This window comes from Triticum urartu, chromosome 5, assembly GCF_003073215.2.
Source record: "Triticum urartu cultivar G1812 chromosome 5, Tu2.1, whole genome shotgun sequence".
Classification (NCBI taxonomy): Eukaryota; Viridiplantae; Streptophyta; class Magnoliopsida; order Poales; family Poaceae; genus Triticum; species Triticum urartu.
Window position 1 is genome coordinate 458,232,910 of NC_053026.1, and position 25,127 is coordinate 458,258,036.

Consider the following 25,127-nt stretch of genomic DNA (forward strand, 5'->3'; position numbering starts at 1 on the left):
CCTCTAGTTGACTAGCTCGTTGATCAACAGATAGTCATGGTTTCCTGACTATGGACATTGGATGTCATTGATAACGAGATCACATCATTAGGAGAATGATGTGATGGACAAGACCCAATCCTAAACATAGCATAAGATCGTATAGTTCTTTTGCTAGAGTTTTCCATTGTCAAGTATCTTTTCCTTAGACCATGAGATCGTGTAACTCCCGGATACCGTAGGAGTGCTTTGGGTATACCAAACGTCAAAACGTAACTGGGTGACTATAAAGGTAGACTACGGGTACCTCTGAAAGTGTCTGTTGGGTTGACACGGATCAAGACTGGGATTTGTCACTCCGTATGACGAAGAGGTATCACTGGGCCCACTCGGTAATGCATCATCATTATGAGCTCAAAGTGACCAAGTGTCTGGTCACGGGATCATGCATTACGGTACGAGTAAAGTGACTTGCCAGTAACGAGATTGAACGAGGTATGGGGATACCGACGATTGAATCTCGGGCAAGTAACATACCGATTGACAAAGGGAATTGTATACGGGGTTGCTTGAATCCTCGACATCGTGGTTCACCCGATGAGATCATCGAGGAGCATGTGGGAGCCAACATGGGTATCCAGATCCCGCTGTTGGTTATTGACAGGAGAGCGATCTCGGTCATGTTTGCATGTCTCCCGAACCCGTAGGGTCTACACACTTAAGGTTCGGTGACGCTAGGGTTGTAGGGATATGTATATGCAGTAACCCGAATGTTGTTTGGAGTCCCGGATGAGATCCCGGACGTCACGAGGAGTTCCGGAATGGTCCGGAGGTAAAGAATTATATATAGGAAGTGCTATTTCGGCCATCGGGACAAGTTTCGGGGTTATCGGTATTGTACCGGGACCACCGGAAGGGTCCCGGGGGTCCACCGGGTGGGGCCACCTGCCCTGGGGGGCCACATGGGCTGTAGGGGGTGCGTCTTGGCCTACATGGGCCAAGGGCACCAGCCCCAAGAGGCCCATGCGCTTAGGGTTCACAAAAGGGAAGAGTCCCACTAGTGGAAGGCACCTCCTAGGTGCCTTTGGGGGGGAGGGAAACCTCCCTTGGCCGCCGCCCCCTAGGAGATTGGATCTCCTAGGGCCGTCGCCCCCCCTTGGCCCTCCTATATATAGTGGGGGAAGGAGGGCTTTTCATCCACGCCTTTGGTTGCCTCCTTCTCCCTCTCCAACACCTCCTCCTCCTCCATAGAGCTTGGCGAAGCCCTGACGGAGTACTGCAGCTCCACCACCACCACGCCGTCGTGCTGCTGCTGGAGCCATCTTCCTCAACCTCTCCTTCCCTCTTGCTGGATCAAGAAGAAGGAGACATTACGCTGACCGTACGTGTGTTGAACGCGGAGGTGCCGTCCATTCGGTGCTAGGATCTCCGGTGATTTGGATCACGTCGTGTTCGACTACCTCATCCCCGTTCTTTGAACGCTTCCGATCGCGATCTACAAAGGTATGTAGATGCATCCGATCACTCATTGCTAGATGAACTCATAGATGGATCTTGGTGAAACCATAGGAAAAATTTTGTTTTCTGCAACGTTCCCCAACAGTGGCATCATGAGCTAGGTCTATGCGTAGTTCTCTTGCGCGAGTAGAACATAATTTGTTGTGGGCGTAGATGTTGTCAACTTTCTTGCCGTTACTAGTCTTATCTTGCTTCAACGGTATTGTGGGATGAAGCGGCCCGGACCAACCTTACACGTACGCTTACGTGAGACCGGTTCCACCGACTAACATGCACTAGTTGCATAAGGTGGCTGGCGGATGTCTGTCTCTCCTACTTTAGTTGGAGCGGATTCGATGAAAAGGGTCCTTATGAAGGGTAAATAGAAGTTGACAAATCACGTTGTGGCTTTCACGTAGGTAAGAAAACGTTCTTGCTAGAACCCCACTTCAGCCACGAAAAACTTGCAACAACAATTAGAGGACGTCTAACTTGTTTTTGCAGCAAGTGCTTTGTGATATGATATGGCCAAAGTTGTGATGAATGATGAATGATATATATGTGATGTATGAGTTGTTCATGCTATTGTAATAGGAATCATGACTTGCATGTCGATGAGTATGACAACCGGCAGGAGCCATAGGAGTTGTCTTTATTTTTTGTATGACCTGCGTGTCATTGAGAAACGCCATGTAAATTACTTTACTTTATTGCTAAACGCGTTAGCCATAGTAGTAGAAGTAATAGTTGGCGAGCAACTTCATGGAGACACAATGATGGAGATCATGATGATGGAGATCATGGTGTCATGCCGGTGACAAGATGATCATGGATCCCCAAGATGGAGATCAAAGGAGCTATGTGATATTGGCCATATCATGTCACTATTATTATTTGATTGCATGTGATGTTTATCATGTTTTGCATCTTGTTTACTTAGAACGACGGTAGTAAATAAGATGATCCCTCATAATAATTTCAAGAAAGTGTTCCCCCTAACTGTGCACCGTTGCGACAGTTCGTTGTTTCAATGCACCACGTGATGATCGGGTGTTTGATTCAAACGTTCACATACAACGGGTGTAAGACAGATTTACACATGCAAACACTTAGGTTGACTTGACGAGCCTAGCATGTGTATAGACATGGCCTCGGAACACAGAAGACCGAAAGGTCGAGCATGAGTCGTATAGAAGATACGATCAACATGAAGATGTTCACCGACGTTGACTAGTCCGTCTCACGTGATGATCGGACACGGCCTAGTTGACTCGGATCATGTTATACTTAGATGACTAGCAGAGGGATGTCTATCTAAGTGGGAGTTCATTAGATGAACTTTATTATCATGAACTTAGTCTAAAAAATCTTTGCAATATGTCTTGTAGATCAAATGGCCAACGTAGTCCTAAACTTCAACGCGTTCCTAGAGAAAACCAAGCTGAAAGACGATGGTAGCAACTACACGGACTGGGTCCGGAACCTGAGGATCATCCTCATAGCTGCCAAGAAAGATTATGTCCTACAAGCACCGCTGGGTGACGCACCTGTTCTCCCTGCAGAACAAGACGTTATGAACGCTTGGCAGGCACGTACTGATGGCTACTCCCTCGTTCAGTGCGGCATGCTTTACAGCTTAGAGCCGGGGCTCCAAAAGCGTTTTGAGAGACATGGAGCATATGAGATGTTCGAAGAGCTGAAAATGGTTTTCCAAGCTCATGCCCGGGTCGAGAGATATGAAGTCTCCGACAAATTCTTTAGCTGTAAGATGGAGGAAAATAGTTCTGTCAGTGAGCACATACTCACTATGTCCGGGTTACATAACCGCTTGACTCAGCTGGGAGTTAATCTCCCGGATGATGCGGTCATTGACAGAATCCTCCAGTCGCTTCCACCGAGCTACAAGAGCTTTGTGATGAACTTCAATATGCAGGGGATGGAAAAGACCATTCCTGAAGTATTTGCTATGCTGAAATCAGCAGAGGTAGAAGTCAAGAAGGAACATCAAGTGTTGATGGTCAATAAAACCACTAAGTTCAAGAAGGGCAAAGGTAAAAAGAACTTCAAGAAGGACGGCAAGGGAGTTGCCGCGCCCGGCAAGCAAGCTGCCGGGAAGAAGCCAAAGAATGGACCCAAGCCCGAGACTGAGTGCTTTTATTGCAAGGGAAGTGGTCACTGGAAGCGGAACTGCCCCAAATACTTAGCGGACAAGAAGGCCGGCAAAACAAAAGGTATATATGATATACATGTAATTGATGTGTACCTTACTAGTACCCGTAGTAGCTCCTGGGTATTTGATACCGGTGCAGTTGCTCACATTTGTAACTCAAAGCAGGGGCTGCGGAATAAGCGGAGACTGGCAAAGGACGAGGTGACGATGCGCGTCGGGAATGGTTCCAAGGTCAATGTGATCGCCGTCGGCACGCTACCTCTACATTTACCTTCGGGGTTAGTTTTAAACCTTAATAATTGTTATTTAGTGCCAGCTTTGAGCATGAACATTGTATCGGGATCTCGTCTAATTCGAGATGGCTACTCATTTAAATCCGAGAATAATGGTTGTTCTATTTATATGAGAGATATGTTTTATGGTCATGATCCTATGGTGAATGGTTTATTCTTAATGAATCTCGAGCGCAATGCTACACATATTCATAGTGTGAGTACCAAAAGATGTAAAGTTGATAATGATAGTCCCACATACTTGTGGCACTGCCGCCTTGGTCACATAGGTGTCAAACGCATGAAGAAGCTCCATGCGGATGGACTTTTAGAGTCTCTTGATTACGAATCATTTGACACATGCGAACCATGCCTCATGGGTAAGATGACCAAGACTCCGTTCTCAGGAACAACGGAGCGAGCAACCAACTTATTGGAAATCATACATACTGATGTGTGCGGTCCAATGAGTGTTGAGGCTTGCGGTGGCTATCGTTATGTTCTCACCCTCACTGATGATTTAAGCAGATTTGGGTATGTCTACTTAATGAAACACAAGTCTGAAACCTTTGAAAAGTTCAAGGAATTTCAGAGTGAGGTTGAGAATCAACGTGACAGGAAAATCAAGTTTCTACGATCAGATCATGGAGGAGAATACTTGAGTCACGAATTTGGCACACACTTAAGAAAATGTGGAATAGTTTCACAACTCACGCCGACTGGAACACCTCAGCGTAATGGTGTGTCCGAACGTCGTAACCGCACTCTATTAGATATGGTGCGATCTATGATGTCTCTTACTGATTTACCGCTATCTTTTTGGGGCTATGCTTTAGAGACTGCCGCATTCACTTTAAATAGGGCTCCGTTGAAATCCGTTGAGACGACACCGTTTGAATTATGGTTTGGGAAGAAACCTAAGCTGTCGTTTCTGAAAGTTTGGGGATGCGATGCTTATGTCAAGAAACTTCAACCTGAAAAGCTCGAACCCAAGTCGGAAAAATGCGTCTTCATAGGATACCCTAAAGAAACTGTTGGGTATACCTTCTACCTCAGATCCGAAGGCAAGATCTTTGTTGCCAAGAATGGATCCTTTCTAGAGAAGGAGTTTCTCTCGAAAGAAGTAAGTGGGAGGAAAGTAGAACTTGATGAAGTATTACCTCTTGAACCGGAAAATGGCACAACTCAAGAAAATGTTCCTGAGGTGCCTGCACCGACTAGAGAGGAAGTTAATGATGATGATCAAGATACTTCTGATCAAGCTCCTACTGAAATTCGAAGGTCCACAAGGACACGTTCCGCACCAGAGTGGTCCGACAACCCTGTCTTGGAAATCATGTTGTTAGACAACGGTGAACCTTCGAACTATGAAGAAGCGATGGCGGGCCCGGATTCCGACAAATGGCTAGAAGCCATGAAATCCGAGATAGGATCCATGTATGAAAACGAAGTATGGACTTTGACAGACTTGCCCGTTGAGCGGCGAGCCATAGAAAATAAATGGATCTTTAAGAAGACAGACGCGGATGGTAATGTGACCATCTATAAAGCTCGGCTTGTCGCTAAGGGTTATCGACAAGTTCAAGGGGTTGACTACGATGAGACTTTCTCACCGGTAGCGAAGCTAAAGTCCGTCCGAATCATGTTAGCGATTGCCGCATTCTATGATTATGAAATATGGCAAATGGACGTCAAAACGGCATTCCTTAATGGTTTCCTTAAGGAAGAATTGTATATGATGCAACCGGAAGGTTTTGTCGATCCTAAGAATGCTAACAAGGTGTGCAAGCTCCAACGCTCGATTTATGGGCTAGTGCAAGCATCTCGAAGTTGGAACATTCGCTTTGATGAGATGATCAAAGCGTTTGGGTTTACGCAGACTTATGGAGAAGCCTGCGTTTACAAGAAAGTGAGTGGGAGCTCTGTAGCATTTCTCATATTATATGTAGATGACATACTTTTGATGGGAAATGATATAGAACTCTTGGACAGCATAAAGACCTACTTGAATAAGAGTTTTTCGATGAAGGACCTTGGAGAAGCTGCTTATATATTAGGAATCAAGATCTATAGAGATAGATCGAGACGCCTCATAGGTCTTTCACAAAGCACATACCTTGATAAGATATTGAAGAAGTTCAATATGGATCAGTCTAAGAAGGGGTTCTTGCCTGTGCTGCAAGGTGTGAAATTGAGCTCAGCTCAATGTCCGACCACGGTAGAAGATATAGAAGAGATGAGTGTCATCCCCTATGCCTCAGCCATAGGTTCTATTATGTATGCCATGCTGTGTACCAGACCTGATGTAAACCTTGACGTAAGTTTGGTAGGAAGGTACCAAAGTAATCCCGGCAAGGAACACTGGACAGCGGTCAAGAATATCCTGAAGTACCTGAAAAGGACTAAGGAAATGTTTCTCGTTTATGGAGGTGACGAAGAGCTCGTCGTAAAAGGTTACGTCGACGCTAGCTTCGACACAGATCTGGATGACTCTAAGTCACAAACCGGATACGTGTATATTTTGAATGGTGGGGCAGTAAGCTGGTGCAGTTGCAAGCAGAGCGTCGTGGCGGGATCTACATGTGAAGCGGAGTACATGGCAGCCTCGGAGGCAGCGCATGAAGCAATTTGGGTGAAGGAGTTCATCACCGACCTAGGAGTCATACCCAATGCGTCGGGCCGATCAAGCTCTTCTGTGACAACACTGGAGCTATTGCTCTTGCCAAGGAGCCCAGGTTTCACAAGAAGACAAGGCACATCAAGCGTCGCTTCAACTCCATTCGTGAAAATGTTCAAGATGGAGACAGAGATTTGTAAAGTACATATGGACCTGAATGTAGCGGATCCGTTGACTAAACCTCTCCCTAGAGCAAAACATGATCAACACCAGAATTCCATGGGTGTTCGATTCATCACATTGTAACTAGATTATTGACTCTAGTGCAAGTGGGAGACTGTTGGAAATATGCCCTAGAGGCAATAATAAAAGCATTATTATTATATTTCCTTGTTCATGATAATTGTCTTTATTCATGCTATAATTGTATTATCCGGAAATCGTAATACATGTGTGAATAATAGACACCAACATGTCCCTAGTAAGCCTCTAGTTGACTAGCTCGTTGATCAACAGATAGTCATGGTTTCCTGACTATGGACATTGGATGTCATTGATAACGAGATCACATCATTAGGATAATGATGTGATGGACAAGACCCAATCGTAAACATAGCATAAGATCGTATAGTTCGTTTGCTAGAGTTTTCCAATGTCAAGTATCTTTTCCTTAGACCATGAGATCGTGTAACTCCCGGATACCGTAGGAGTGCTTTGGGTATACCAAACGTCACAACGTAACTGGGTGACTATAAAGGTAGACTACGGGTATCTCTGAAAGTGTCTGTTGGGTTGACACGGATCAAGACTAGGATTTGTCACTCCGTATGACGGAGAGGTATCACTGGGCCCACTCGGTAATGCATCATCATTATGAGCTCCAAGTGACCAAGTGTCTGGTCACGGGATCATGCATTACGGTACGAGTAAAGTGACTTGCCAGTAACGAGATTGAACGAGGTATGGGGATACCGACGATCGAATCTCGGGCAAGTAACATACCGATTGACAAAGGGAATTGTATACGGGGTTGCTTGAATCCTCGACATCGTGGTTCACCTGATGAGATCATCGAGGAGCATGTGGGAGCCAACATGGGTATCCAGATCCCGCTGTTGGTTATTGACCGGAGAGCGATCTCGGTCATGTCTGCATGTCTCCCGAACCCGTAGGGTCTACACACTTAAGGTTCGGTGACGCTAGGGTTGTAGGGATATGTATATGCAGTAACCCGAATGTTGTTCGGAGTCCCGGATGAGATCTCGGACGTCAAGAGGAGTTCTGGAATGGTCCGGAGGTAAAGAATTATATATAGGAAGTGCTATTTCGGCCATCGGGACAAGTTTCGGGGTTATCGGTATTGTACCGGGACCACCGGAAGGGTCCCGGGGGTCCACCGGGTGGGGCCACCTGCCCCGGGGGGCCACATGGGTTGTAGGGGGTGTGCCTTGGCCTACATGGGCCAAGGGCACCAGCCCCTAGAGGCCCATGCACCTAGGGTTCACAAAAGGGAAGAGTCCTAGTAGTGGAAGGCACCTCCTAGGTGCCTTGGGGGGAGGGAAACCTCCCTTGGCCGCCGCCCCCTAGGAGATTGGATCTCCTAGGGCCGGCGCCCCCCCCTTGGCCCTCCTATATATAGTGGGGGAAGGAGGGCTTTTCATCCACGCCTTTGGTTGCCTCCTTCTCCCTCTCCAACACCTCCTCCTCCTCCATAGAGCTTGGCGAAGCCCTGACGGAGTACTGCAGCTCCACCACCACCACGCCGTCGTGCTGCTGCTGGATCCATCTTCCTCAACCTCTCCTTCCCTCTTGCTAGATCAAGAAGAAGGAGACGTTACGCTAACCGTACGTGTGTTGAACGCGGAGGTGCCGTCCGTTCGGTGCTAGGATCTCCGGTGATTTGGATCACGTCGTGTTCGACTACCTCATCCCCGTTCTTTGAACGCTTCCGCTCGCGATCTACAAAGGTATGTAGATGCATCCGATCACTCGTTGCTAGATGAACTCATAGATGGATCTTGGTGAAACCGTAGGAAAAATTTTGTTTTCTGCAACGTTCCCCAACAGCCCGGGCCTTGGAGGAGGCCAGGGAGGCGGACAATCGCCGCGCAGCCGCCGAGGAGCGCAGGCGAGAGCTCCAGGCCTTGAACGCCTCCCTGGAGCAGTAGGTGGAGGCGCGCAGAGTTGCCCTGGCGTCGATGAAGGGCGCTCCGTCCAACGAGGAGGAGATCTTGAGGCGCGAGGAAGCTCTGTTGCTGGAGGCCACGGAGCGTAGCCTTAAGCTTGAGTGGTTGGAGGCGAGGGAGCACCAAGTCGCCCAAGCTGAGGATGTTGTCGGCGCGCGTGAGGCCAGGGCCCAGGAGGAGGTCGACCGCAGGGTGGTCGAGGCTCGCGTGGATCTTGCTGGCATGTATGACCTGAAGCTGAAGCTCATGGAAGCCGAAGGTGTGGGCAGAACCGCAGCCCTCAGGTCAGGGCTGGCTGAGGCGGAAGAGCGCGAGAAAGCCGCCGCAGCCGCCCTGATTTTGGTGCAGGCCGAGCTGGCCTCCGCCCGTGCCGAGCTGCTCTCTCTTCAGCAGCGGGTTGCCAGCGCCGAGTCCTTTGCGCAGCAAAGCAGGGAGGAGGCACTTCGCCGGCAGACGCTACTGCGTGAGCATGCTCCCATGCTTCGGGACCTCAGGACGAAGGCCAACCAGGCGCTTGTTACCATCTACGATGAGCATGCCTCTCATCCCCACACTGAGGATTACGCCAGCCATCTTCGCTTCTTCACTGATGTTGTGACGCTCCTAGAGAGCCGTGCTGAGAGGGCTCGCGAGCTTGTGGACAAAAAGAGCCAAGGCCTTCTCGGGCACGCATTCTCCCGCGTCTTCAGCCATCTCCTGAACACCAATCCAGACTTTGATTTTGCCGCCGCCATTGCCCCAGTGTCTGAGGTCATCCGGGGCAACCTGGTGCTACCTCTTGATCATGCGCTGGTTTTCCCTTGAAGAGGAAAGGGTGATGCAGCCAAGCAGTGTAAGTATTTCCCTCAGTTTTTGAGAACCAAGGTATCAATCCAGTAGGAGATGACACGCGAGTCACCTCGTACCTACACAAACAAATAAGAACCTCGCAACAACGCGATAAAGGGGTTGTCAATGCCTTCACGGCCACTTGCAAGAGTGATATCTGATAGAGATAATAATAATAAGATCAATATTTTTGGTATTTTTATGATATAGATTGAAAGTAAAGATTGCAAAATAAAATAGATTGGAAACTTGTATGATGGAAAATAGACCCGGGAGCCATAGGTTTCACTAGTGGCTTCTCTCAAGATAGCATAAGTATTACGGTGGGTAAACAAATTACTGTCGAGCAATTGATAGAATTGAGCATAGTTATGAGAATATCTAGGTATGATCATGTATATAGGCATCACGTCCGTGACAAGTAGACCGACTCCTGCCTGCATCTACTACTATTACTCCACACATCGACCGCTATCCAGTATGCATCTAGAGTATTAAGTTCATAAGAACAGAGTAACGCTTTAAGCAAGATGACATGATGTAGAGGGATAAACTCATGCAATATGATATAAACCACATCTTTTTATCCTCAATGGCAACAATACAATACGTGTCATTTCCCCTACTGTCACTGGGATCGAGCACCGCAAGATTAAACCCAAAGCTAAGCACTTCTCCCATTGCAAGAAAGATCAATCTAGTAGGACTCCTGCCCTCTGATGTTTTCAGGGTACGTAGGTATATATAGGAGGAAGAAGTAGGTCGGTGGAGCCACGAGGTGCCCACGAGGGTGGAGGGTGCGCCCAGGGGGTAGGCGCGCCCCCTGCCTCGTGGCCTCCTCGTTGATTGCTTGACGTTCACTCCAAGTCCTCTGGATCACGTTTGTTCCAAAAATCACGCTTCCGAAGGTTTCATTCCGTTTGGACTCTGTTTGATATTATTTTTCTGCGAAACACTGAAATAGGCAAAAAAACATCAATTTGGGCTGGGCCTCCAGTTAATAGGTTAGTCCCAAAAATAATATAAAAGTGTATAAATAAGCCCATTAAACATCCAACACAGAATATATAATAGCATGGAACAATCAAAAATTATAGATACGTTGGAGACGTATCACCTAGCGCACTGGGTGGACGACAATGTGGACGCTCTAGTTAGGGCATTTGCTTCTGATGACGACGTGGTGGTGGTCGTGGCGGATGATGGCGACATGGTTGATGCCGGCATGGTTGATGGCGGTGAAGACAGCGACAGCGACGGCACCAGCAGCCTGTCCGAAAGCGATTCGGGAGACGAGGCGAGCGATATGTCCGGCTGAGCCCTCGCTCCTTTATTTTGAACCTGCGTGCAAAAGCTTGGGTACGGCCCCTCACAATGTAAGAGCATTTTGGAGAGGGGAAGCCCCTCATGTAAATAGACTACCAGTTCATTCCTTAGGCTAGGCTTAAAGCACGCTTTTGGGTGCTCGCGACTCCCCTTGCGGGCTTGATGTCGTAACTTACTTTGGTTTAGCCGGGCTTCAAACTAATTTGGCAGCTGTGGACGTGCATTCCTTCTGAGAGGAGCCCCTCACGAGCTCGCGAGGTCTTGGTTTCCTGAGAGGTTCGCTGGTCCACCCAAGAGGGTCTCGCGAGAAGCGAGCGCCAGTAATGGCAAGGTGTGCGCATAGTGCGTGTACGCCGCTGACAGCCCCCGCTCGCGAGGTGCTCGGAAGGGGGGAGGTAGCGGACGCGAACCTCAAACAAAACACGAATACAGAAACTCACGAAATCAACACGAATGAGAAAGGAGGCCCCCCATGATTGCCAATGGAAATGCAACTTCAAATTCAAGATCAAAAGTTGCAAGTCTGAGCTACAGAAAAGAGGTCAAAAGCAAATGGCCGCGTCCGGCACCTAGCTAGTCTTCTTGTCTTCCCACCAGCGCGGAGTTAAGTGCTTTCACTAGGACGTGGGTGGGATCCCTCGAGGCCCGAGGGCGGCACTCCGGAGACTCCAGGGTGTGTACAGCCCCACTCATTATTACGTGAGAGTGTCATGAGCGGAGTCCTTCACAGGCGTGAGCCTTGCTTCATATCGCCAGACGAGGGCCCCGCCTTGCGCCGCCCTCGACCACTGTTGGGGCGTCCGGAAACCAGGACGATGCCAAGGGGCAAAGGGGACGCTAGTGGTGCCCTCGGCGACCACGGGCCCTTTGTCGGGGGGAAGGCTCGCTAGTGCCTCCCCGGTAGAGGACCTACCTCCGGGCGACGCCTTGCTCCATGCAATGCGGGGAGGGGCCTTGCTCCCAGCTCCTCCCCCGCAGCCCCCAATGCGCTTCCCCTGGTGGAAGGGGGGCTGCCGTGCTAGGGTCATCATCCACCACTGTGACCTGATTCACTTGCGACCCATGGTTAGTGTAAGCCTGCTCCTGAGAGATTAGTGGTACCTTGTAGCTGTTGTCGCCTGCGTGGTCGGCGAGGCTCCCGGGTGGCTTCTGGAAAGCCTCAGCTTCCAGCGTCTCCTCTTCCCAACCCGGCTCGAGGAACGAGTCAGGGTCATCTTCCGGTGTGTGCTCCTCATCCATCAAGCGGGGCACATAGGCCTCCGGAGTCGTTGCCTCGGAAACCTCGCTGAGGTGCCCCACGCTCCATGTCGCTTGGCTCGGCGCGCCAGGATGGTAGGGCGGCATCCTACCGGGACCGTGGGTGGTGATGCTTATGTCTGCGCCCATTGGGGAAGGCACATGTGCGGTTGGGTGTCCGACGCTGCTGGTTGCGCCGACGCCGACGTAACCTCCTGGTGCGCCCGGGGGCGCGCGAGCGTGATACGTCTCCAACGTATCTATAATTTTTTATTGCTCCATGCTATATTATCTACTGTTTTGGACATTATTGGGCTTTATTATCCACTTTTATATTATTTTTGGGACTAACCTATTAACCGGAGGCCCAGCACAGAATTGTTGTTTTTTTGCCTATTTTAGGGTTTCGAAGAAAAGGAATATCAAACAGAGTCCAAACGGAATGAAACCTTCGGGAACGTGATTTTCTCACCGAATATGATCCATGAGACTTGGACCCTGCGTCAAGAAATAAAGGAGGAGGCCACGAGGTAGGGGGGGCGCGCCTACCCCCCCCCCCAGGCGCGCCCTCCACCCTCGTGGGCCCCCTGTTGCTCCACCGACGTACTCCTTCCTCCTATATATACCTACGTACCCCCAAACGATCAGATACGGAGCCAAAACCCTAATTCCACCGCCGTAACTTTCTGTATCCATGAGATCCCATCTTGGGGCCTATTCCGGAGCTCCGCCGGAGGGGGCATCCATCACGGAGGGCTTCTACATCAACACCATAGCCCCTTCGATGAAGTGTGAGTAGTTTACCTTAGCCTTTGGGTCCATAGTTATTAGCTAGATGTCTTATTCTCTCTTTTTGGATCTCAATACAATGTTCTCCCCCTCTCTTGTGGAGATCTAGCTATTCGATGTAATCTTATTTTTGCGGTGTGTTTGTTGAGACCGATGAATTGTGGGTTTATGATCAAGATTATCTATGAACAATATTTGAATCTTCTCTGAATTCTTTTATGTATGATTGGTTATCTTTGCAAGTCTTTTCGAATTATCAGTTTGGTTTGGTCTACTAGATTGATCTTTCTTGCAATGGGAGAAGTGCTTAGCTTTGGGTTCAATCTTGCGGTGTCCTTTCCCAATGATAGTAGGGGCAAGGCACGTATTGTACTGTTGCCATCTAGGATAACAAGATGGGGGTTTTATCATATTGCATGAATTTATCCCTCTACATCATGTCATCTTGCTTAAGGCGTTACTCTATTTTCATGAACTTAATACTCTAGATGCATGTTGGATAGCGGTCGATGAGTGGATTAATAGTAGTAGATGCAGGCAGGAGTCGGTCTACTTGTCTCGGACGTGATGCCTATATACATGATCATACCTGGATATTCTCATAACTATGCTCAATTCTGTCAATTGCTCAACAGTAATTTGTTCACCCACCGTAAAATACTTATGCTCTTGAGAGAAGCCACTAGTGAAACCTATGGCCCCGGGGTCTATCTTCATCATATTAATCTTCCAATACTTAGTTATTTCCTTTGCTTTTTTACTTTGCTTTTATTTTGCTTTGCATCTTTATCACAAAAACACCAAAAATATTATCTTATCATATCTATCAGATCTCACTCTCGTAAGTGAGCGTGAAGGGATTGACGACCCCTTATCGCGTTGGTTGCGAGGAGTTATTTGCTTTGTGCAGGTACGAGGGACTCGCGCGTAGCCTCCTACTGGATTGATACCCTGGTTCTCAAAAACTAAGGGAAATACTTACGCTACTTTCCTGCATCATCCTTTCCTCTTCAAGGAAATCCAACGCAGTGCTCAAGAGGTAGCAAGAAGATTTCTGGCGACGTTGCCGGGGAGTCTACGCAAAAGTCAACATACCAAGTACCCATCACAACCCTTATCTCCCGCATTACATTATTTGCTATTTGCCTCTCGTTTTCCTCTCCAACACTTCACCCTTACCGTTTTATTCGCCCTCTCTCTCTCTCTCTCTATCCTCCCTCTCTTTCTCTATTCGCCTCTTTTCCGTTTGCTTGTCGTTATGGCAAGCCCTCTATCTTCTCCGTTGTCTCCTGAGAATGAAGTTCTAAAGTTTAAGCAAAGGGAGGGAGAAAGTCTAAAAGACGTTTGGTATAGAATTTGTAATGCTCAAAATAGATCTACCAGGAAGCAATCTACTTCCATTATTCTTTGCAATTTTTATGTAGGTGCTACTCCTTGGTACAAATATATCCTTGATACCATTACCGGAGGGAACTTCTTGGGTAGACATACTTTTGATTCTTATAACGCTATGATAGATTTGTTTGGCTCACCACCTCTTTTGGTTAATGGAACTACGTTAACTTTGGAGCATGTAATGCAAAGACTTGAATTATTGAGAATAAGGTTGCTACTGTAGAGTTAATTGAAAATTTGGATAAAAATATCCACAACCAAATCACTCAATATGGATCTAAAGTAGGAGTCACTTTGAAAAATATTAAAGAAAAGGAACCTATAGTTAATGAGAAAATAAATCAGGATTCCACTAGAATCGATAAACTTGAGGGTATTATTACCAACTTGGGAACCACCTTTTCTTCCATAAAGAATACTCCAAGTCCTTCCACTAAAATTGTCAAGCTTATGTATGTTCCTAAAAATAAGGGTGAATCTTCTAGTAAGGAAACTGCGGATCTCAAATCTATAAGTATTCATCCTAATCTTTTTGCTATCATTAAGGAACCATTTGTTACAAATGAATTTTTCGATCTTGAGCCTAAAAGTTTAATAATCAATAAAAAGAAAGAAATTCCTAAGAATGGTAGATGCCTCATTGAAGAACTGCCTACCAAAGATGGCAATACCTAGATCTATCCTTGCTTTTTTATGCCTAGCTAGGGGTGTTAAACGATAGCGCTTGTTGGGAGGCAACCCAATTTTATTTTTATTCCTTGATTATTTCTCCTGTTTAGTAATAAATAATTTACCTAGCCACTTTTTTGTTGTGTTTTTTGTGTTTAATTAGTGTTTGTACCAAGTAGAACCGTTGGGAAGACTTGGGGAAAGTCTTGATATCTTGCTGTAAAAAACAGAAACTTTAGCGCTCACGCGAACTGCTGACATTTTATTTTGAAAGTGCTATTTAGTTAATTCTTTTTGAAGATGATTAATAGATAAATTCCTCACGTCCAGCAATTTATTTTAGAATTTTTGGGGTTCCAGATCTTGCGCTAGCTACAGATTACTACAGACTGTTCTGTTTTTGACAGATTCTGTTTTTCATGTGTTGTTTGCTTATTTTGATGAATCTATGGCTAGTAAAATAGTTTATAAACCATAGAGAAGTTGGAATACATTAGGTTTAACACCAATATAAATAAAGAATGAGTTCATTACAGTACCTTGAAGTGGTCTTTTGTTTTCTTTCGCTAACGGAGCTCACGAGATTTTCTACTTTAAGTTTTGTGTTGTGAAATTTTCAAGTTTTGGGTAAAGATTTGATGGATTATGGAACAAGGAGTGGCAAGAGCATAAGCTTGGGGATGCCCATGGCACCCCCAAGATAATCTAAGGACACCTAAAAGCGAAAGCTTGGGGATGCCCCGGAAGGCATCCCCTCTTTCGTCTACTTCTATCGGTAACCTTACTTGGAGCTATATTTTTATTCACCACATGATATGTGTTTTTCTTGGAGCGTCTTGGATGATTTGAGTCTTTGCTTTTTAGTTTACCACAATCATCCTTGTTGTACACACCTTTTGAGAGAGCCATACATGATTTGGGATTTGTTAGAATACTCTATGTGCTTCACTTATATCTTTTGAGTTATATAGTTTTGCTCTAGTACTTCACTTATATCTTTTAGAGCACGGTGGTGGATTTGTTTTATAGAAACTATTGATCTCTCATGCTTCACTTAGATTATTTTGAGAGTCTTAAATAGCATGGTAATTTGCTTAAATAATCCTAATATGCTAGGTATTCAAGATTAGTAAAAAAATTCTTATGAGTGTTTTGAATACTAAGAGAAGTTTGATGCTTGATGATTGTTTTGAGATATGGAGGTAATAATAACAAAGTCATGCTAGTTGAGTAGTTGTGAATTTGAGAAATGCTTGTGTTGAAGTTTGCAAGTCCCGTAGCATGCAGGTATGGTAAACGTTATGTAACAAATTTGAAACATGAGGTGTTCTTTGATTGTCCTCCTTATGAGTGGCGGTCGGGGACGAGTGATGGTCTTTTCCTACCAATCTATCCCCCTAGGAGCATGCGCGTAGTGCTTGGCTTTTGATGACTTGTAGATTTTTGCAATAAGTATGTGAGTTCTTTATGACTAATGTTGAGTCCATGGATTATACGCACTCTCACCCTTCCATCATTGCTAGCATCTTTGGTACCGTGCATTGCCCTTTCTCACATTGAGAGTTGGTGCAAACTTCGGCGGTGCATCCAAACCCCGTGATATGATACGCTCTTTCACACATAAACCTCCTTATATCTTCCTCAAAACAACCACCACCATACCTACCTATTATGGCATTTCCATAGCCATTCTGAGATATATTGCCATGCAACTTTCCACCATTCCGTTTATCATGACACATTCATCATTGTCATATTTGCTTAGCATGATCATGTAGTTGACATAGTATTTGTGGCAAAGCCACTGTCCATAATTCTTTCATACATGTCACTCTTGGTTCATTGCATATCCCGGTACACCGCCGGAGGCATTCATATAGAGTCATCTTTTGTTCTAGCATCGAGTTGTAATCATTGAGTTGTAAATAAATAGGAGTGTGATGATCATCATTTTATAGAGCATTGTCCCAAGTGAGGAATAAAAAAAGAGAGAAAGGCCATAAAAAGAGAAGCCCAAAAGAAGGAGAGAAAAAGAGAGAAGGGACAATGTTACTATCCTTTGCCACACTTGTGCTTCAAAGTAGCACCATAATCTTCATGATAGAGAGTCTTTTGTTTTGTCACTTTCATATACTAGTGGGAATTTTTCATTTATAGAACTTGGCTTGTATATTCCAACAATGGGCCTCCTCAAGTGCCCGTGAGCAAGCAAGTTGGATGCACACCCACTTAGTTTCTTTTGTTGAGCTTTCATACATTTATAGCTCTAGTGCATCCGTTGCATGGCAATCCCTACTCCTTGCATTAACATCAATCGATGGGCATCTCCATAGCCTATTGATTAGCCTCGTTGATGTGAGACTTTCTCCTTTTTGTCTTCTCCACATAACCCCCATCATCATATTCTATTCCACCCATAGTGCTATGTCCATGGCTCGCGCTCATATATTGCGTGAAAGTTTATAGGTTTGAGATTACTAAAGTATGAAACAATTGCTTGGCTTGTCATCGGGGTTGTGCATGATGAGAGCATTATTGTGTGACGAAAATGGAGCATGACTAAACTATATGATTTTGTAGGGATGAACTTTCTTTGGCCATGTTATTTTGAGAAGACATAATTGCTTAGTTAGTATGCTTGAAGTATTATTATTTTTATGTCAATATGAACTTTTATTTTGAATCTTTCGGATCTGAATATTCATACCACAATTAAGAGAAATTACATTAAAATTATGCCAAGTAGCACTCCGCATCAAAAATTCTGTTTTTATCATTTACCTACTCGAGGACGAGCAGGAATTAAGCTTGGGGATGCTTCATACATCTCCAACGTATCTACAATTTTTGATTGCTCCATGTTATATTATCTACTGTTTTGGACATTATTGGGCTTTATTATCGACTTTTATATTATTCTTGGGACTAATATATTAACCGGAGGCCCAGCCCAGAATTACTGTTTTTTTTGCCTATTTTAGGGTTTCGAAGAAAAGGAATATCGAACGGAGTCCAAACGGAATGAAACCTTCGGGAACGTGATTTTCTCACCGAACATGATCCAGGAGACTTGGACCCTGTGTCAAGAAATAAAGGAGGAGGCCACGAGGTAGGGGGCGCGCCTACCCCCCCCCCCCACAAGCGCGCCCTCCACCCTCGTGGGCCCCCTGTTGCTCCACCGACGTACTCCTTCCTCCTGTATATACCTACGTACCCCCAAACAATCAGATACAGAGCCAAAACCCTAATTCCACCGCCGTAACTTTCTGTATCCACGAGATCCCATCTTGGGGCCTGTTCTGGAGCTCCGCCGGAGGGGGCATCCATCATGGAGGGCTTCTACATCAACACCATAGCCCCTCCGATGAAGTGTGAGTAGTTTACCTCAGACCTTCGGGTCCATAGTTATTAGCTAGATGGCTTCTTCTCTCTTTTTAGATCTCAATACAATGTTCTCCCCCTCTCTTCTAGAGATCTATTCGATGTAATCTTCTTTTTGCGGTGTGTTCGTTGAGACCAATGAATTATGGGTTTATGATCAAGATTATCTATGAATAATATATGAATCTTCTCTGAATTCTTTTATGTATGATTGGTTATCTTTGCAAGTCTCTTCAAATTATCAGTTTGGTTTTGCCTACTAGATTAATCTTTCTTGCAATGGGAGAAGTGCTTAGCTTTGGGTTCAATCTTGCGGTGTCCTTTCCCAGTGACAGTAGGGGCAGCAAGGCACGTATTGTATTGTTGCCATCGAGGATAACAAGATGGGGTTTTTATCATATTGCATGATTTATCCCTCTACATCATGTCATCTTGCTTAAGGTATTACCCTGTTTTCATGAACTTAATACTCTAGATGCATGCTGGATAGCGGTCGATGAGTGGAGTAATAGTAGTAGATGCAGGCAGGAGTCAGTCTACTTGTCTCGGACGTGATGCCTATATACATGATCATACCTAGATATTCTCATAACTATGCTCAATTCTGTCAATTGCTCAACAGTAATTCGTTCACCCACCGTAAAATACTTATGCTCTTGAGAGAAGCCACTAGTGAAACCTATGGCCCCCGGGTCTATCTTCATCATATTAATCTTTCAATATCTTTGCATCTTTATCACAAAAACACCAAAAATATTATCTTATCATATTTATCAAATCTCACTCTCGTAAGTGACCATGAAGGGATTGACAACCCCTTATCGCATTGGTTGCGAGGAGTTATTTGCTTTGTGCATGTACGAGGGACTCGCGCGTAGCCTCCTACTGGATTGATACTTTGATTCTCAAAAACTGAGGGAAATACTTATGATACTTTGTTGCATCATCCTTTCCTCTTCAAGAAAATCCAACGCGGTGCTCAAGAGGTAGCAGGGCGCGACGAGGCCCACCATGCGATCCGGCCGCAGCCTGATGCGTAAGCAAGGAGCAGAAAGGCGGCGTACCCCTGGTTGCGGCATCCAACAGCTCGGCAACACGCTCTAGCAATGCATCCCGGCCGCTCTCCATCAGTCGGCATCGCAGCACCTCCCGCGCCACTGTGAGCGCGGCCCTCATGTTCGCTTGTTCCCGTCGGGAGTGCGGCATCGTCGCCGCGGCGTAGCTTGACGCCCTTGCGGCGGCCCGCGCGCGTCGCGGAGTAAGGGTGGAAGGCGTCTGACCACGCCGCCCGCGCCCCGTGGCGTTTGGCGGTGCGCGTGCCGCCTGGAGCGCGAAGTTGAGGTCTTGTTGGGCGAACGATGCCGCCCGGGCTGGCCAGGCTGCCCAGCGGTCGGCGTCGGCCCTCGGGTCATCGGACATCGGCGCTGCAGAGCCTTGGCGGGTCTGCTGATGAAAGAGAGACTTTGGCGCAACCCTATCTGGCGCGCCAAATGTCGGATTTCGAGTTCCGGCAAAACCCTTGAGGTTCGAACTCTGGGGTGCGCACGAAGATTTCTCCCCCTAGCTCACGCTCTCACCGCAATCTCAGAGCTAAGCGCGTCGAACTCGCAGAACAAAGGGGCACAAGATTTATACTGGTTCGGGCCACCGATGTGGTGTAATACCCTACTCCAGTGTGGTGTGGTGGGCTGCCTCTTGGGCTGAGGATGAACAGTTACAAGGGAAGAACAACCTCCTGAGGAGAGGTGCTCTTGTGCTTGGTGAGTTTATGTGGATGAGGACGATCTGAATGGCCTCAAATTAGTTTGGATCCTCCTTCCTACTGTGATGGCTAGCCCTATTTATAGAGGCCTGGTCCTCTTCCCAAATGCTGGCGGGAAGGGATGCCACAACGGCCAAATTTGAAGAGAGACAACTAGTATAAATTATCCTGACTAAAGGTGGTCTTCGCCTGCCAAAGGCTCTGGTGGTGAGGCCGTCCTGGGCTCCACGGTGACCTCCGTCCTGCCGTCCTGCTGGTCTTGGTCTTATTGCACCGATATGGAAACCTTTGCCTGATGCCTCGGGACTCCTCGCCTGCATCTGTCCCTTTAGCACCAAAGAGGAAACGAGGACACTGCGCGCGCTGGCGCTCGCCTGATGCCCGCCTGGCCTTGGTCGTCATGGCTTGCGTCACACTGCGCGCGTTGGCGCCCGCCTGACCTTGGTCGTCATGGCTTGCGTCACAGGGACCTCGCGAGGTGCCCCTTGCCTTGATCTCTCCGCCCCTCGCGAGCCAGCCTGATGAGGCTGCCCCAAGGAGGCCTTGCGTCGTCCGCCTCGCAAGGGTCTTGAGTGTTTGCTGATAAAGATGAGACATATGAGGCCGCTGGCGGAGCCACGCCATGGACCGCAGGCAGACAAGTCTGGGGACCCCGTTTCCAGGATGCCGACACTATTAATGCTTTCTATATCAAAGGATATATAAAAGGTAAATATTGCGCCAGCATGACTACAATAGTCAAACACGGCACGACCCTGGTGCAACAAGTTTACAATTCGGCTCAGACAAAAGAATAAGTCACTATTTATATGGCCTGGGAGAATCCCATCCAAGTGTCGCTGGGCATCACAAACTCTCTAAGCATCTATAGGATCCATGGCATCATACCTATTGACCAGTAGGATTTACTTGCTCATTTCTTACCCCTCAAAATAAATGCTCATTTCTTGTATACTAGGCATGCTCACAAGTGGGCTTCTTTCCAAGCCGAGGAAGAACAAGGTGCTTGTCATGCACAATTTTTCTCACAGTTTTTAGAATTTTATATATGAATTTTCGCCAACTTACAAATACCTGTAGTTCACATGAACCCAAGAATTAGATCATAATCTTCAGCATAAATACTGGCCTCCCGTGGAGTGGACAGCTGCAACCCCATAAACAATTTTAAGTTTGGAACGTTTTCAAAGTCTGGAAACTGTAACAAGATCCACTCTACATTGACACTGCATTAATTAATCCCCTCGAAAACAGAAAGAAAAAATGACTAAACTGGCACTGCATTTGGGCATGTATGCGGACAGGTACACAAGAACTCAAAACAGTGAGATCCCATTCTATTCTGTCGCGCGGTCTATTGGCAATGGACACTTGTTTTCAGCTGACAGAGAGCTTGCTGCATCCTCATCTGCTGAAATCTGCATCCTCCCTTCACTAGTCGATGGGCACTTCCACCTCCATCTTCAGGCCAGGGTGGTCGATGATCTGGAACCACGTCACAATAGTAGTTTAGTTTCGCTTCACCATCAGCAGTACAGAACAAGAGCAATATACAATCAAGAAATGCCGTAGAACTGTAAATATAGTTTACATATGAGTACTGGTAGACACACTGGATAATACTACAACCGCAAAAGCTATGCTTTTCTTCAATTCAGATGAATCTTACCACAAAAGCTTTTAACCATTTATGCCACTAGTTGTGTTCCACTACTCAGTTTTGCCATTAGAAGTTACAACTGCTCAAAAATGACATCGTTCTTTGAGACGCTTGCTCAAAAATGCCATTAGAGACCTAAAAAATGCCATTGTTCTGTTAGATGTTCGCTCAAAAATGTCATTAGACACCATTCTGTCAGGCCAAACCTGTTGACCATGTTATATGACCAAAATACCCCTAGACCCACATGTCAGCTCCATCTATCTCACAAGACAAGTGTTGGCCCCACTTTTCAGGAGTAAGCAGGCAAATAATATTAAAGGAAAATAAGAACGATGTCCGGGATCGAGTGGGACCCACACTTAATCATACTGAGATAGAGGGAGAGCTGAAACGCGGGTCCATGGGTATTTTGGTCATATAACCTGTTATACGGGCTTTGAGCTGACAGTAATGGTGTCTAGTGGCATTTTTTAGCAAGCGCCTAAATGAGTGATGGCATTTTTTAGCAGGTTAAACTTCTAGTGGCAAAACTGAGTAGTGGGACACAACTAGTGGCATAAATGATAGAAGTCAGATGAATCTAAACACAAAAACTATGCTTTTTTCAATTCAGATGAATTTGCCATCGCATTACAGCTATGATAAGAAAGGTAAGCAATGTTTAGCTTTGTACCGTTACAAAATCTTCTAATGATAGAGTGGAATCCTGTGTGTACCCAGCTTCTTCCAACACCTTTGTTAGTACTTGCTGAAAGGCATCAATTCAAATCGTGTTAATTTGAGATTGTACTGCTGTACATAAGCTTGAACAAAACATTATGCATTATGCAAAGCAATACTGACATGTTAAAACAAAAGCAATACTGAAACTATTCCCTACGAATATTCAGAGACAATACTGATCTCAGGCTAAGCCTTGTGGATGTACAAATATCATAAAATCTGGATATTGTTTAGCTTTTATAATATAAGGATGGGTTCCACACAAACTATATTTTTTATCTAATGGTAAAGGGCTCTCCTCAACTGTGTACTATCAACTTAAAATTTTGCACTGCGAAGGAAGCTACTCTGAGCATTTGCTGCTATGAAGGAACCTACAATTTAGTGTCAGGGCCCCCTTCATTCACTTGATGTGTTTATGATGGCAGGATACTAATTGTTTGAAGAGGAAACAAGGGAACAGTCACATTTGTTCCTGTTGATTTAGTAAGTGTACTATGCAATGAAATACAGGATTGAATCAAATGAGAACCTCTCTTTGTTGCTCTGACATGGATGAGCCCGTTAGGTCCCGTAAAACCTCCACCAGGTCCTTGAAGCTTACTTTCCCCTTGCCATCAATGTCATACACCTTAAATATAACTGCTCAATGAAACACAGACCAAATCAACACTGGACAAGCAAATTAGTCATCATAAGGATCAGAGAGACCCAAGCCAACATATACTCCTTTCAAGATAGATGGCAAAAAGGAGGAAAAGAAACATGACGAGCATTACACTCAATCTTTTGCTGAAGGCTGGCCCTTGCGCTGAAGGTAGAGAGAAAAGAAACAAATTCCTTGAAGTTCAATCCATCAACCATACGTAGCAACCTCTGCAAATAGAAGAAATGAAAGCTCAAAATCAGTCCCACGTCTATATTTTTTTTCGAATAAAAGGATTGTATTAATCAACGGAGATCATTACTGTGGAAGAAAAACAAACTACAAATCTTCAGTAGCAATGATCTATAAGGAGATTTTTGTAGTCTATGATAAGTTTTACTTGCCAAAAGCATATTATACCAGTCTTTGAACTTTGGTAAGTCTTTGTTTACAGAAAAATATGATTCCATTGGTATCCAATCAAAGATAGCTAGAGCCTTTTCCAACCGGATGTGGAAGATGCTTCCTTTCATAGAGATATTCAGGCTCCACATGTGTTAAACCATGGTAAAACTTCCTATGCCGATGGATTGCATACAGGTTCTGTGAGGCAATTGGCATACAATTTTCAGATACACCTAGCTCCTTGATGGAGTGTGGAAATCTAATTAGTTTTCCCCCATTATATTATGCTTACTTGCTGAGGAATTCCAAGTGATGTTCCAATCAGTACTAGTACATCTCTGTGGACAGAATTGTATACAATAAAACTAGGAAAGCAGTGTGTGTAATGCCAAGGACAGCACACAAGAACAAGATGGATCTGCTTCGTTTGCACGCACTAGTAGAGTCAATAAGTCAGCTGGAGCTGGCACGGAAGGGACAAAGCAAGCCGGAGAAGGAAATTCGCCGTCACCACGAGAGGAGGAGGAGGGGGGACGGACCTGGGAGAGCGGGTTGGTGGAGTACTCCGGGATGGAGAGGAACTCGTCCTCGGCGACGAAGCCCTTGGCGCTGCGGTCGAGCTGGCAAAATCGCTCGTACAGCGACACGATCTCCTGCTGCGAGACTTGGATTCGTTCGATTTGGGGGCAAAAAAAGACTCAGGAATCGATCAAATCACCGCCAAATCGAAAAGGGTATCGATGGGGATCGATGACATACATAGGTAGCTGCAGTGCTCCTGCACCTCCTCGATGTCGTACTGCGTCAGCATCGACGACGCGTTCCCCATCGCCGGGAGGCCTACCCGGTCGATCTGCTCCGACGACGACTCGCCCTCCCCTCTCTCCCTCGCTGTGTCAGTTAGGAGTGGGAGGAAGGAAGGGGATTGCGAAATTTCGGGTCGGTTTTTTCTGTATGAATGGGCTTATCTGGCGAACGTTCGCCACAGAAAATGCATCTGCGAACGTTTGTTAGGCAGTTTTCAGCGCATTTGGAGAAGAACCTGGATTTATTGATATGGGGCGTATTTGATTGCCCGCATTGATTTTGGCTGCATCGCGTATATTTCTCATATGGGTATGGCTAAGAAAAAACAACATATAAACCACCATCGGTATGTAGTTTGGTTGCTCGCATATAGATTAGGTGCATGAGGAAATTAATTTTCACCTGTCGTTTGGTTGGCCATATTGTATTAGGCGCACATATGACACGTTGTTTGGTTGCAACCTGCATAAGAGGTTGTCACCACTTCTCAGTGGTGACCTTACCACGCATGATCCGAACAGTTTCACTCCTAGTTACGAAACAAATTACGGTTCACCCTAGCTATATCAAATGACAGAACACATTATTAAGAACCATATGGCTGAATAGGGGAAAGTCCATCATCGATGCTAACTAGATGGAAGTCCATTCTCTTCATCTTGCTCTTCCACTTCTGATGATGCTGCTAGTTATTCCTCTTCCTCTTCTATTGTTGTTGTTTTTTCCTTTTCTTCTACTCCTGCTCTTGCTCTTCTTCTTTTTCTTCTTTAGATCCT

The 25,127-nt window shown here is 46.0% G+C and overlaps 1 protein-coding gene across 1 annotated transcript; it reads right to left on the reverse strand.

Annotated features, from left to right (window-relative positions):
* Window positions 1–21,265: 21,265 nt before the first annotated feature.
* On the reverse strand, window positions 21,266–24,508 carry LOC125509812 (calcineurin subunit B-like). Its single transcript, XM_048674840.1, has 6 exons — window positions 24,304–24,508; window positions 24,084–24,208; window positions 23,273–23,369; window positions 23,026–23,135; window positions 22,444–22,518; window positions 21,266–21,592 (listed from the first exon to the last, which is right to left on the reverse strand). Exons 1-6 carry the CDS (start codon window positions 24,371–24,373, stop codon window positions 21,542–21,544), a joined length of 528 nt encoding a protein of 175 aa, XP_048530797.1. The 5' UTR covers window positions 24,374–24,508; the 3' UTR covers window positions 21,266–21,541.
* Between the last annotated feature and the right edge of the window lie 619 nt (window positions 24,509–25,127).